Source organism: Taudactylus pleione, unplaced genomic scaffold (genome assembly GCF_031769625.1).
Source record: "Taudactylus pleione unplaced genomic scaffold, aTauple2 ptg000333l, whole genome shotgun sequence".
NCBI classification, from domain to species: Eukaryota; Metazoa; Chordata; class Amphibia; order Anura; family Myobatrachidae; genus Taudactylus; species Taudactylus pleione.
The window spans coordinates 3,808,511-3,824,091 of record NW_028284734.1 but is presented as its reverse complement, the minus strand read 5'-3'; the positions used below and the strand labels follow the sequence as shown (position 1 = coordinate 3,824,091).

Sequence of the window (15,581 nt, the reverse complement as noted above, 5' to 3'; positions counted from 1 at the left end):
GCCTGTAGAAAAGCAATTGTCAGTTGCAGGTGGTGGTGGTGAAGCACTTCTGGAGAACCTGCTAACAGGAGGAGGTCGTCCAGGTAAGGTAGTAGTCGGATACCCTGACTTCAAAGATGGGCTGTCATGGTGCCCATCACTTTGGTAAACACCCTTGGCGCTGTGGACAGGTCAAAGGGTAGCGCCGGAAACTGGAAGTGTTGCTGTAGTATAGCAAACCGGAGATAACACTAGTGAGAGGACGTTATCGGAACATGTAGGTATGCGTCCTGAATATCCAGCGATACCATAAAATCCCCAGGTTCCATAGCCAGTATGATGGAACGCAGGGTTTCCATCCTGAACCTTGGTACCCTGAGGAATTTGGTCAGAGATTTGAGATTGAGGATAGGCCGATGAGACCCATACGGCGTCTGAACCAGAAAGAGTAGAATAATAACCAGTCCCTCACTGAGCTAGCGGGACTGGCACAATTACCCCTGCTTGCAGCAAGGACTGTATGGCTTTCTGGATCTGTAAGGTCCTATTCTTGTCTGAAGGCGGGCCTGTGCAGAAAAACTGGTGAAGATATCTCTGAAGGAATGACTGAGTGTACCTGGGAGAGACCACTTCTCTTACCCAAGCATCGGTGGTGGTTTGACACCAGTGCTGGGCGAACTGAAGAGGCCTGCTTCCCACTCTGGGATCCCATCCCATCAGCCTTAGGGTTTATCCTCTGGTTTAGAAGCAGGGCGTCTTGTGCTCCAGGCCTGTTTCCTGTGTTTGTTGGCCGCCAACTCTCTAGGAAAGGACTGGCCTTTGGGTTTTCCTTGTGGACGAAAGGACCTAAAGGAAGAGGGTCGTGGTTTAGAGGAAACCGATGCTGAAGGTAGAAATGCCGATTTAGATTTTGCCAATGTGTCAACAATCATGTCCAGATCCAGGCCAAACAAGATCTAACCATTGTAAGGTAAGCCTTCCAGGCCCTTTTTAGAATAGGCATCCGCCCTCCAAGAGCGCAACCATAGGGAATGTCGAGTGGACACTGCCACAGGTTAAGTGACTGGTATCCACTGTAGCTTCTCCAATATATGCAGCCACATCTTGAATGTGACCAGCCAACGATACCTGATCCCCAGGAGTCTGAGGGGAAGGAGTCTTCCAGTGCTTCAGCCCAGCTTTCTATAGCTTTAGCTACCCATGAAATAGCCATGGATGGGTGGGCAATAGTGATGGGTAGTTCACGAATGATCAGTTCAAAATGAACTAATTCACAGCTCTGGCAAAGATCAGTTCATCAGGATCTAAAACAAGTGGGAGTAGTTAGACACAGTGACAGAGAGAGCACAGCAGCTCCATTAGGCATGAGTCAGTACTGCTAAACGACCACAGATGGCACTGCTAGGCTCAGACTATGTGTGTGAGTGTGCAGCTCATTGAACTAGCTTCAGGTATACTAGTTCGAATAGGTCAGTGACTCATGTGGAGCTGATTGAAATATATTGTAATGATGACTCACTGAGTAGTTCAAAAGTCACATGATACATTCCCCATTATCTCTCTCACATACAGTTATGAGTCAATACTGCTAAATGACCACAGGTGGCACTGCTGTGATCAGACATATGCATTGTATGGATCTGATGTATATTGTCAGGATTCATTCTCCTAGTATATTCACAAGATACACTCCTAATCAGCTTAAGAGACAGTGCGGAGTGCTGCATGCTATATACTGTACTTCTGTTTACTATACAAGACAGGTTCCATTTTTATCGCTCTCTAAGGTTTGATACATTTTCCTCCTATCTTTACTGTACTGATCTCAATTTTATAGGTGTGATGTATAAAACATTCTAAAGAGGACAAGTAGAGAACTTGCCCATATTGAGACCATCCAACTATTTTTAGGTGGAGGCTGTAATCCCACCCGCCCTATTGTTAATCTACAGTAGCTCTGGTGTGCATTAAGCGACATTAATGGGTGCAATTAAAAAATTTGGCGAAGTTTTTTCCTTGTAATTACTGTAATTTAAAAGATTATAATTTTTATTTCCATAATATACAATTAAATTAACATTGCAGAGCTAAACATGTCACTACTACCAGTAGTTTATTTATATATTGCTTTTTTAAAATATTCAAAGATCAGACATATTAAACATAGCTGACCATTTGAACAAGACTATAACTCACCTAATGCGCTAGTAGTTGAAATCCCTACTGTTTGGAAACCTAGAACTAGTCTATTACACAATCACTTCTCTCAGCAGTGTTTCAGAGCCAGTGATGTAATGACCTAAATGAACTGATCATTTGAACTATTCATTTTGGTGATCTTTTCAGTGAACTAGATCATAATGAACTGAACTACATTTCCCATCACTAGTGGGCAACAGCTCCTGAAAGAGAATATACAGATTTCAGGCACGTTTCCACCTTCCTATCTGTAGGATCCTTTAAGGACGAAATGGAAGGCATAGGTAACGTAGAACTTTTGATTAACCTTGTAACCTGGGAATCCACCGCAGGGGGTGATACAGTTACTGAGGCTCATTGTAATAAATGGGAAACATGAGGCCAAACTCTTCTGAGGTTGGTACGTCTTACCAGGTGACTGCAGACATGTGTTCAACTAGTTGATCTGACAGGAAATTCTGCTGAAGCCACTTTCTGTCGTTTAAACAGAGGGTGTTTGGATCTAGGGGCTGGCTCCTCCTTTTCTATGACACTGCGAGCTGTCAGATCTGTCTAAGGCAGAAATATTAATTTTAGACCTCCTCCTCCAGAGGGGATACGGGGGTTAGAGGCTTAGCAACCGCTCCATCATCAGATGACAGCTCAGACTCAAAGCTGTGTGGACTGTGATGACAATACTGTACGTTTAGCAGGTGCCAGAGGTTTCTCACCCTGCAGCATGGTCTGAATGGATATAGAAGAAGCCACCAGGCTCTGTACAGAGGTAGAGAAAACGTCCACCCACGGTGGAGGCACAAGAGGAGTCAGAGTTGGCATCAGTTATGGTAATCCATGTGAGTTAATAACAGTCTGCTGTGGCAACTCCATAGGGGAAAAAACAGCCGGAACCGCTAGGCGGCCCGCAAAGGAGGCCAGAACCTGAAAAGAGGCAGCCCAAGGGGGCTCCTGTACTGGTGCTGGGGGAGAAAGATGTACCTGGTGGGTTAAAACACCAACCATCCTATACCAAATCCTCCTCGCCAAAACATGTGGCACAATCTGCATGATGGCAGAATGGGTGCAGAAGTCTGTTCATTATCCTTGCCCCTGCTAGAGATATCTGTAAGGCAATGTAACGCACAATATGGCACTGGGTATAAAGCAACCACTAAGTATACAGGATACTACTTGTAGAAGCAATACAGTGTGTCTGATGCTTGGGCAAGCTGCCGGAGCACACAGCTGACTTTGGCACAGTGCAAGGTATAACTGTATGTGACCAACCTCACAAATAATAAGTGCTATAGATGTGACGTATAGCAAACACCCTGACTTCACCTGTATGTTAGGGCAGAATCAGAGAAAAGGGAAAGATAAATGCTGACAGAAGAAAATAGACACAGACAGACAGCGCTAGCATGAGTCGCATACAATGCAGAAATACAACTGCAAAATTGTCACTACTATCAACTACACACGCAGTGTCTGGTAGGCTGTAGCGCTACATACGCTGACCCTGGGGTGAGGTATGAAGGGGGACCTGACCACACGCTGTCCTGAGAGAGCTGTGACTGCACCATGAAGAAAATGGCTGCCGAAGATCTCAGAGGGGCCATGGCCGAGGAGAACAGCTCAGAGTAGCCAGACCTCAGAGGAAAGGTGCCCTGAGCTGAGGAGCTGCATTGATAGGGAAGCTGTCTCCCCTGCCTGATTAATTAAACCCCAGGATGCTGGTTCCAGCACCAATTGTCCTTGGTGGTCCAGTGGAGCGTGGTGATTAGAGCCTGCGTCCACACTCAGCACCTCCGGTCTGTACCTTGAGACCGGAGGTATGACTGCCCGCGCGGGACACCGCAAGCGGCGACCTGCCTTACCTGTCCTTTTAGCCTCCGGCTGCAGTCTGGGTCCTCCAACGGGGCCTTGGCTAGCACTGACCCCGGGATGCCCGACTAGATCCCCAGATCTGTACTGGCGCCGCGGCACCGGAACGGCAGCGCAGACGTCCCACGGACAGTCTGCAGCTACGTGATCTCCGTTTTGTAAAGTAAAAATAAAGAAATCCTAAAATAAAAAGCTTAAGGGCTGCCTAAGCAGCCCCCTGCGTTAATGGTGACCCAGCTCCGGCCGGGCACCAACGAAACTGAGTTGCCTCTGGCTCGGGAGAGTTTACCAGTGCATCCTGCAAGCTGTAAAGCTTTAACTACATGGTGCCGGATCCTGATCCACCACCTACACCCCAAGGTCTCCCTGTGGAGCCTATGGACCCTGAAGAAGAAATCTCCTGTTTAACCTGATAAGCGACTGCAAAATATCAGCCATTTCTCAGCTAAAACAGGCTCTGTGTAATTGGCGGAATGTTCGTGCTCTTCTGAAAATGCTGACAATGGGGTTGGGGGTGCAATTCAGAGGGTATTGAGAATTAACTGGGTTACTGGCACCTTTTAATTGAATCAAATTATGGTTAAGGTGGGTTGATGCGATTATTCGATAGTCATGATGTCAACCTATATGGGGACACTGAAATTCCAGTACCGCTACTGCGACACACTTATAATGCCGTCCCATATAAAATGCAGAGTGCAGCATTACAAATGGGTCGCGATAACAAATGGGTCGCGTAATGGGGGCACTGGCATTTCAGTGTCCCCGTTACGATTGTAGACATGACTGTAGGACAATTTCACTGCATCCCGTTTCAGGTAAATACAATATGCTACTTCCTTATTTCCCCAGTAGAGGGCAGTGCAGAAGTCCCAAATCTGTTCTCTCTAGTAGCACCATTAGGCATATGTACACTGCTTCAAAAAGAGCTGGCTATGTTGGATCTAGTTTACCAAACCATGTTCTCCTTGAAAACATTTTCAATTACAGCCCTATAGGGAGGACCTTTCTCCTCCTCCATAGTAACAGCCATTGCGAGCTGGGGGACACTGAACCTCTCTACTACTGTCCCTTGCACCAGCCGCTGGGTGAAGGAGGGGTGCAATACTTATACTATTGTCTAACCACCATAAATCAGACTAAATTTACATAACCTTTTTTCACTTGCTATACAATAGACTGCAGACTAAAACCGTCACATGTATAATTTTATTGTAAGAAATAAGTATATATAAAGAAAAATATGAATAAATAGAGAAAACATCTTTTATGGTCATTGTGAACTGCTGGAGATGCCTCATGGTCCCCTCTCAGGCTACACAAGTCCTCTCTTCCTGAGCAGGACATGCTGGTCCTGGGAATTCATGGCTTCATAGTTTGACAATTCAAGTGTAAAAGTTGCCCGGCCTGATGTTATTGTACGTAGCGCTGTAGAATAGCCCTGAAAAGACACAACCAAATTATTTTAAACAGAAGCTGTAACACACTTCGGGGTACATTTACTAAGGAGTTATTTGTCAAAGCTGCCCATCATCAGCAGCTTTCCGAAATACAGATGTTATCTCAAACACCTATCCTATCCTTTTTGTGGGAGACGACTGGTAGGAGTTGGTTACGGGTAGCGATCTCAGTGTTTCAGTACTTTTTCCCAAATTTTGTATCTTAGGCCCTCATTCAGAGCCGTTCGCTATTTGCGTTCGTTCGTTCAAAAACAAGGGGTGGCTATGCAAATGATCCGATCGCACATTGCAGTCTGTTCACACCTCTAAGTCTGAACGAGCGAGCAAAACATACGCTCTTTTATTTCTGAAAAACGCCCCCCTGGCCGCTCGCACCATACGTCATGTCCGCTATTTATTAGATTAATTGAGTACATCGAACAGGATATGAACTGCTCGCTATTCTTGTGGTTGGTTTTTTCAACCGCTATTTTGCGAGCAGTTCTGAGTTAAAAAAAAACAAATGACGTGGTCATTGACGCTGCTATATTAATTATGCACACCCATAAAACGCCCGTTTTGACCTTTAAGCACGCCTGCGATCGGATCTCCACTCCCCGTTTTCAAGCACCTTCCCCTGTTACCACCCACATACGCCTCATTCTGTCACTCAAAATAGCAGGCACTCGCTATATTGCGTACAAATGATTTTCGTCCGCACTGACTGGTTCGCGCATGCGTACTAAAAACCGTACGCATGCGCAGATGTGCGGACATCGCTCGGAACGAGCGTACTGCCGATAGCGAGTGGCTCTGAATGAGGGCCTTAATTTGCTAATCGTGTACAATGTATTTAGGATTAGTATTATTGTGTCTCAAAGTAACTGGTTCTAGGGTAGCAGATTAAGCATAACGATGCAGTGGCACCAGTATAGGGCCTCTGTCTTTTAACCCAGATTGCTTACTCTTCCTGAATTGTGCATCTTAATTCACTAATAATGTATTTAGGATTAGTATGTTTGTCGCAAATAAAATAATATAAAATAGATTAAGACACAAGAGAGTGGCATGATGCATCTAAACCGCAAAATCCATGTCTGAGCCATCCTAGGACAGGCGTATGTGGAGATATCTGTAACTCCTATACCAGGATTGCTTTGTATTTATTCTTATTGCCATTTTAAAACAATCAATGAATGCCTTTGATAGACACTGCCTTAGTGAATCTACCCCTAAGCCTGGATAGAGTTGGGTAAGGGACCCGGCGGTCAGGATGCAGACTATCAATACCGACAGCGGCATCCTGACAGGACTGGGTAAGTAACCCTCCCCCTAACCCTAATAGCAAAAGTCGGTATGTCAGCGGTCGGGATTCTGACCGCCAGCACTCTGACCATCGGGATGCCAGCTACATTCCTCTGGATAATAGTTGTGTATATATTAGGCTCTGTCCCAGTACAAATGGATGTGGATGAATTGATAACCAATCAATAGATACACTAGAAGATAGAAAGTGAATGGTGGTAGACAAGGATTTAGGGTTAGGATAGCAAAAAACCATGTGTGCCTAGCACTAATCCTAATTCAAAAAACCCATGTTTGGCCCTTTCCGTGTCACCCATTTGCCTGTTGAATTTTTGACCCTGTCTAACTATTTACTGTCTACCTTCTGGTGTCTATCCTTTGAGAACCACTGAGATAGTAGACAGTCAAACTCAGTCCTCAGGATCTCACACAGGTCACGTATTCCAGGCATCCTGGCAGGTGCACAGGTGGTGTCATTACTCACTGACATTTTAAAAAATCCACAGGTGGAGCTAATTATTTCACTTGTGATTCTGTGAGGAGACCCGGAAAAAATGCACTGTTTGGGGTCCGGAGAACCTGTGTACTATCTGATTACCAAACAAATAGCCTTTTTAAGGGTCAATATGCATGGGAAAACAGCTTGTGAATTCATCAGGATATAGTGCATCATAAATAATGGTCATTAAAGGTCTCCTCCTTAGCAATGGTTCCTAGGAAACGAGCATTAGATAAATTTACCATCAGTTCTGAAAGTGGAACCAGGGCTAGCACGACCTTATTATCTAAGCGGTCCTGTATCTCTTGAACGTTGCCCCTCCTCTGTGACAGATCTGCTAGGACACTACTCAGGTAATCTTCACCTATAGTGATCTCCACTCGCATCAGCGGCTCCAGAATTTGCATTTCTGCTTTTTTCAAAGCCTATGGAAATTATGAAACAATTTATACAATTTGGAGAAATGGCAAAACTCCAGAAAAGTGACCTCTGCCAGGTATTACAAAAAAAGATACAGAGAGGGAGATGGATGGAGAAGAGGGGGGAGAACGATAGATGGACAGAGACAGGAAACAAAGATAAGGGTGTGAGACAGACTGGAGGAAAAGAGGACCAGCAGCAGCTACAAGTACATCATGCGCCTAACATTTTTTAAACATGTTGAATGGTCGCAACCTGGCAATGACCGGTCCAATATAATACTTTCTGTCATCATAGGAGGAAGTATATTTGGAACTTGGTGGTTGACCAATGCTTATTCAAAAACAGGAGACATGTTTCTTACTTGTTAAGTCATTTTCTTTGACATCTTAGGGGGAACAGGGATGACACTGGGTATAGCCTGGAGAGGAGAGTCTGGGCATCAACAAGTTAATTAAAATTACCCACAAGCCTAGCCTCCTCTATACCCCACCCCCAGCCACTGGATCTCAGTTTACTTTACAAGCCCAAGGCAGAGCGAGGCCTACATACAGAGCCATACACACCATGGAAAGTACAGCCAGACAGGTCACCAAGGAAACACACCCCGGCAGACAGGTGTGTCAGGGTGGGTGCCCTGTGCCCCCTATGGAGTCAAAGAAAAAAGACTTAACAGGTAAAAAACATAAGTCTCCTTTTCTTCTTCCTCCACTAGGGGGCATAGGGATGACGCTGGGAATTCCCAAAGCAGTCCCCTATGGACGGGGACACTCCTGAGCTGCAGTGAGCACAGAATGCCCGAAGGCGACATCCGAGGATGCAAAACTATGAAAGGCGTAAAATCGGATGAATGTATGATCAGACGACCACGTGGCAGCTTTACAGTGTTCTGCAGAACCCCACAACACGCTGCCCAAGAAGTCCCCACTGAATGAGTGGAATGTGCTGTCACAACGGCAGGGTCAGGAAGGGTCACCATGGAGTAAACGTGGCGAATGGTAAAGCAGAGCCAGCGGGCCAAGGTCTGTATAGTAGCCGGCCAGCCCCTCTTATGAACGTACCTTCTGGGGAAAAATGAGATTCTGTGCTTTGAGGTGTGGGCGAGACTTGATCCATAGCTTTACCATGTCCCTTTGAAGAGGCTGGGAGTGGAACTAACCGTACTACACCATGTAGAATGTTGAGACCAATGACCCCAGAATCTGCATGCACGAGTGTATGGACACTCAACACTGGCTGAGAAAGGTTCGTATTCTGGTTTGTAAGGTCAAGATCTTGTCCGAAGGGAAGAAGACTCTTTGAACTCTGGAGTCCAACAAGGTTCCCAGGTGGAGCATCTCCTGGGACGGAGATAGCGTGGATTTCTGCCAATTGATGATCCATCTGTGTGACTGTAGAAGCTTCACTATCAACTTGATGTGATCGCTGAGCAATGACTGGGATAAAAGAAGCAAGTTGTCCAGGTAAGGCAAGATTGTGACGCCCCTGCGCTGAAGATGTGCTGCCATTACTGTCATGACCTTTGTGAACACACAAGGGGCCGTGGACAGACCAAAGGGTAACAGGAAGTGATGATAATTGGTTCATATAGAAATATGCAAATAGGCATCCTGGATATCCAACGATGCCATGAAGTCCCCTGGATGGACCGAAGGGACTCCATGCAGAATTTGGGAATCAGGAGGAACTTTATTCAGGTGTTCTACATTGAGGATTGGTCGAAAAGAGCAGAAACAGATTGGTGTAAAAGCCTAACCCTCTCTAGGATGGGGGAACGAGTATAACAACACCCGAGGCCATGAGAAAGCGAATAGACTCCTCTAGAGCTTCTGCCTTTTCTGGCTGTGTGGGAAGGCCGGTGGAAAAATAACGGGAAGGTGGACAGTGTCGAAAGGTGAGAGCGTAGCCCTGAGACACGACGTTTCTGACCCAAGCATCTGCCTTGGTCTGCATCCACATTGCTGAAAAGCGAAGAACCCAGCCTCCCACCCCGAGGTCCCCCAGGAGGAGGCCTGCCCCATCAGGCTTGTCTGCCTGATTAGCAGCCGGGTGTCTAGTGGACCAGGGTTGCTTACTTCTAGGTTTGGAGCTTTTAGGGGCCAAACCCTGGCTTCTGGAAATGGTTGACCTCTGGCTTTGCCCTGCGGACGAAAGGAAAGAGAGACTGAAGTCCTAGGTCTTGGAGTGGCAACTGACGGTAAGAATGCAGATTTAGATGAAGACGGAAATTCCGTAACAGTCTTCTTCTGTCTCTTAAAAACAGGTGCCTTGGATCTAGGAGGTTGCTCCGATTCCTCCCCTAGTAGAATAGATTTTACTGCTCTGATAAGAGCCCCTACGTTTACTGGGGACATAGCCTCCTCTGGGACAGAAGAGGCCTCACCATCGGAGGTAATGAAAGCACTGGCCTCTCCATCTAAAGACACCTCTGAATCCGAACCGCCATCCGATAACTGAGTGGAGCTTTCGTATGCAACAGGCCTTCGTCTAGGAGCCTTATCCTAATCTAACATCTGTTGAAAAGACGTCGACACCTGAGCTAACCCCTGGACTGACTGTGCAAAAGTCTGCATACAGGGTGGCTCAGCGACAGGTGGCACTGGAACGGTCATGCAGTCTACAAACTGTGACATTACCTGAGTTCGCCTGGACGCCCAAGCCGGTTCTTGGCTGGATACAATGGGCGAAGTCGCCTGTTGCAGGGTCTCAAAGCAAATGACACAAAGGCCATCATGCACCGGATTCTGCAGAGAAATTAGAATGAGACACTTCTTACAAGTGCGCAACACTGTAGTGCCTACCTCCTTGGTAGTCTTATTTCTGGACATCCTGAGAGTCGCAGAAATCTCCACACACCAAAATAATAAATGAAAATAAGTGTAAAGCAAAACGGGTCTTTAGGCAGTGTCAGTATTTATTAGAGTAAATATACTGGAGCAATACTCACCCCTGCAAGAGATGTTCCCCCAGTGACCAGCAACCACAGCAGGTAGAGAGGCACAGACAGGTAAAAGTACAATTACTTACATACACACAGACCACTCAAAGCAGAAATGTGGGCTAACGAAGCTCAACATACCAGCCTAAATGAGCAGGAAGGAGCAGTTTATCTAGCACAGCTGCTGGGAGCAGGAGACCGCAGCCCAGGTTCACTCTCCAACGCTGAGACAGGCAATGAGGTAAAATAGCTGCTTAGTGTTTAGGAGGAGGAGAGAGGGGAGGATCGAGCCTGGGGCTTACTGGCCGCGATGGGAAAGTGCGCCCCAGGGTTGGGGGAGGGGCTAACAGGGAAGTGCCATCTGGTATAACCCCAGGGAATATGGCCGCTGACGCTGCTATTAGGCAGCCCCCTGCGCCATATTACATCCCTGGTGGTCTAGTGGTAAGCACGGGAGCCTCCACTGCCAGCACCTCTGGAAATCTTCTGCTTCAGCGGTAAAAGCCGCAAACCTGCAGCTCCCTGCCTGCAGGGAGCCTCCTTATCTTGTCCCCGCTGAGCGCCAGCTGAGGCTTGCAGCTCCGGATGTGTAGGTGTCCGCGGCCAAAGTCACTGACCTAGTCGCCAGTGGAGCGGCAGTGGGGGCGTCCTATAGGACTCCTTACACTACCCATTCAGTAAAAAGTATTCAATAAATAAACTAATCAACTGCGGGGGACCACCTAAAGCAGCCCCCTATAAACTGGTGCCCAGCTCGTGCCGGCACAGTGGCTGAGGATGGGGTATAGAGGAGAGGAGCCTGGACTCTCCTCTCCTGGCTATACCCCAGTGTCATTCCTGTGTCCCCTAGTGGAGGAAGAAGAAAACAACCTTTTAGGATTGTTGTTACTACTGTTAGAAAATACCACACTTACCTTCTGCATGCACCGGGAGACACAAGCAGACACCATGGTCATTGAAGTGCCAGGACGCACATTAATCGCATGTACAATGACGGCAACATCCTGCAATGGAGAACCAAGCAGTGGACCTGTAGAGAAAGATCAAAAATCTTACCTTCTTCACACGGTGAAAATGCATATACAGATCATATTGATGGGTGCTTAAAAGTACCTAAAGCAGTGGTTCTCAAACTCTGTCCTCGGGATCCCACACAGTTCACTTTTTCCAGGTCACCCAGCAGGTGCATAGGTGTGTTCATTACTCACTGACACATTTTAAAAGATCCACAGGTGGAGCTAATTATTTCACTTGTGATACTGTGAGGAGAACTGGAAAACATGCACTGTTTGGGGTCCTGAGGACTGAGTTTGAGAACCTGTGACCTAAAGTAATCTAAAAGTACCTAAAGTAACCCAAAATACAAGTTGTTGTACTAACTGACAAATAACTAAGTAAAGGTTTACATATTTTGACAGAATATGAGCTATTACACACTGTATTTACATATGGTATCTATCTGTGTACAAGCTGCTCTTATCAGCCAATTTCTGCAGGGTGAGATGAATCACAGGAAGCTCACACATGACCACAACTTTATATCTAGTAAGTCTTCTTTCTAAAAAATTTTTTTTTTAAAAATGCCTTTTACATGTAGGTTTATGAATGTTAGTAGTTTTTATATAAGCAACTGGTATGTTATTAAGGGGCATATTCAATTAGGTGCATAAACAACCTCTGCCAAGGTTTTCAATGCGGAAATACTTGCAGACCCACCCAAAGTCTATTTTGCTAGTTTTTAAGTTTGTACTTTTTTGCCCCCTTTTTCAAAGTCATTTTTTGGGGTGTTCTTAAATTTTTTTAGAATTTTTTTGACGCAGTTTACCTTTGGGGACCTGTCCTAAGGGTGCAGGGTGGTTTCCCCACCTTTGCACCCCAAAACTGCAATTCTGCACTGTTTTTCGACAGCTATTCATAGGCAAAACTTTTCCGCCAGGTACATTGCATTGCGATCCGCACCGGCGAAAAGTCGCCACAATTGAATGCGGGGATAAGTTTCCGCTGGCGATATGACGTCACCGCAAAAAATTTTTCCCCGAAAACGGCTTTTCGCCGCTAATTGAATAAGGACCTTAGTGTTATTTATATGTTATTTAGTGGTCCTCTAAATGTTGAACGACTATTGAATTGGCTACATCTGCAATCTAGTTCTCCGCAGACAGGTAGAGAGTAAGCAGCTATGCCCGTCTCAGAGAGAAATTTCAACACCACCACAGTTTGAATATTGAATTTCTCCTAATTTACTCATATTACTACTCTAACCAGGGTACACCTGGGAGGATCCACAATGTGCCATTTCTTAAACATTAGTAATATCCCTGGAGCAGGCAGGTGGGTTAAGCAGTACCAGAATGATCTGCAGAAGGTTTGAGGACATACAGGAGTTTGATATAACTTTGGAAAAACATAACTAGAAAAGTTGCTTTCTGCTCCCTCACCTGCTAGGCGAGAACTGTGGATGCCACTTTCTATTGCTTCCTTATATTCGTCTGATAAACTCTGCTGCAGATTACCAGCATATTCAATCATTCCCTTCTCGTCAGCCATGGGATATACTTCTACTTCTGCTGTCACTTGGTGCCGGTTTTCACCTATCGTCCTGTCCAAAGTATCTACTCATTAAAAAGAAACAGCGAATAAACAATTGCTTAAATAAAAAATAAATAAAAAAATCCCACACAAATGTAAACATTGTTGTACATTGAAAGTTTGTGATTGGTCTTATTACTGTAGACTGATTACAGGGATCGGTATGAATGACCGCTGGACGAGAGCCCGGCGGTCGAAACCTGACGCCGGCGGGCCGAACAGTGGAGATCCAGACGGAGGTGAGTAAACTACCCCTGGCGCCCCCCCCCCAACCTTCCCCTATATATATATTTCTCTGTCCATGGCCTACCCACTCTGCTGCAACATTTTATGACATCATCAGATTTGAAATATGTAGCACCAAGATCTTCAGGCTGCTTCAGTCAAGCCCAATGAAGGAGGAGAGTCGGTGGTGGTGGATGTAGACAGAGGAGTCCATTCCCTCCACAAAATGACAGAAGCTTGAGGACTGCTTAAGTATTAGTATGTATGGACAATGGTCACAGACGGAATAGGGGTTATATTATAATTTTAGTCCTTTTGGGGACCCCAGCTTCCGTTTCCATTGGAGACACTATATAATAGTCTAATGCTGGGTACACACTTGCCGATGTGTACCCATAAGACTTCGGCCTGACGGGCCGACAGATCGTACCACGGGTACACATTAAGCGATATAATGAACGACGGAACAATCCCTTGTTCCATCCTTCATTACCTGCAATGGCGCCACATGCGATATCGTCCGGTTGGCCGTGCAGTGCGTCCAACCAGATATCGTATGTGACCGCATGAGCGAGAACATAATCCGTACACACTATGCGCTCTGCACAAAAAATCCCAGGAGATCAGCAGTTCCTGGATACTCACACTATACTATCTGACAGCAACCATTATTACACAGTCAGTCACTTAGATCAAATTTCTTCCACATTCTGGTGTGTGCTGCGAACAACAACTGAATCTCTTGACCATGTCTGCTTACTTTACGCATTGCGTTGCTGTCACATAATTGGCTGATTAGATATTTGCATTAACAAGCAGGTGTACCTAATCAAGTGGCCTCTAAGGGGTAAATTTACTAAAGTGAGTTTTAGAAGAGATGTTGCCCATAGCAACCAGATTCTAGCTATTATCTTCTAGAAGGTGCTAGTGAAATGTTAAGTAGAATCTGATTGGTTGCTATGGGCAACATCTCTTCTAAAACTCACTTCTAAAAACTCTCACTTTAGTAAATTTACCCTTAAGTGTAGTTTTTATTGACCTGACTTCACACTGTAGTACATGCTAATCATGGCAGTGGAACCACCTCAACTGCGGCTAACTTCACCATCACCCGGACACAATCCTTGGCTTACTCCAGTGGTTCTCAAACTCGGTCCTCAGGACCGCACACAAGTCACGTTTTCCAGGTCACCCAGCAGGTGCACAGGTGTTGTCATTATTCACTGACACATTTTAAAAGATTCACAGGTGGAGCTGATTATATCACTTGCGATTCTGCGAGGAGACCTGGAAAACATGCACTGTTTAGGGACGCGAGGACAGAGTTTGAGAACCTGTGGCTTACTCTATATACTGTAAGGACAAACACAAACATTGCCAAATTCAGAGTTTAAAACATAATTTTGGCTAACAGACTTTCATCTTGAATAAGGTTTTTTTGTAACCTCATTATATTGGACTTTACATTTCCAGCTGAAGTCAATTCACTAATTGGTTTGTAGTGAAGACATTATTTTCCCTTGATTTACAAAAGCTAGAAGGTTTTTTCCTGGGTCTCCCACAGATTCTGAGATGGTGCAGTGATAAAGATTGCGGGACGTCTTTAGATGATATGCACCCCCTTCAGGAGAGTATTCTTACCCAAAGCATAGCATTTGGTACCTTCTATATGTAAGGTATAACAAGCTCATGTGTGACCTCAGCATGCATAACTACATAATATGCTAAAACACACTTCAGTTCTGTTAAATTGTACCTGATGTTTGGGAAGAGCAGAGAATGGTTTCCCTGTATGCAATCTGAAGAGGTCCTAGGTAGGTCTCCAGTTTATAATCCCTCCGTATACGGTCATGGATGATCTCTATGTGCAGTTCACCCATTCCACATAGAATCATCTGTAATTCAACAGGGCAAAGAATGAAGTGCAAGAATGGATTCCCAGACAGGTTTTCATCTGCTTATATTTATGGGTAAACAAGTTATTGGCCAATAATGAAAGCACTGTACTAAAACACAAACTATAAACCACAACAAAATATAAAGTATTATGTGATATAAGAACGTCAGACACACCCCAGCTTTATCACAAGCATGAAAAACCCAAAGTCCGGAACGAACGATTTCTGTT

The 15,581-nt window shown here is 45.4% G+C and overlaps 1 protein-coding gene across 1 annotated transcript in view; it reads right to left on the bottom strand.

The window, feature by feature from the left end:
* Nucleotides 1-5,240: 5,240 nt before the first annotated feature.
* GFM2 (GTP dependent ribosome recycling factor mitochondrial 2) overlaps nucleotides 5,241-15,581 on the bottom strand; it is a 55,711-nt gene continuing 45,370 nt past the window's right edge. The window contains exons 17-21 of the mRNA XM_088443745.1: nucleotides 15,210-15,348; nucleotides 13,078-13,251; nucleotides 11,554-11,669; nucleotides 7,524-7,706; nucleotides 5,241-5,479 (exon numbers count right to left, since the gene is read on the bottom strand). Of these exons, the coding sequence (XP_088299871.1) occupies nucleotides 5,354-5,479; nucleotides 7,524-7,706; nucleotides 11,554-11,669; nucleotides 13,078-13,251; nucleotides 15,210-15,348 (738 nt within the window). The 3' untranslated portion in view covers nucleotides 5,241-5,353. The remainder of the gene's footprint in view (nucleotides 5,480-7,523; nucleotides 7,707-11,553; nucleotides 11,670-13,077; nucleotides 13,252-15,209; nucleotides 15,349-15,581) is intronic.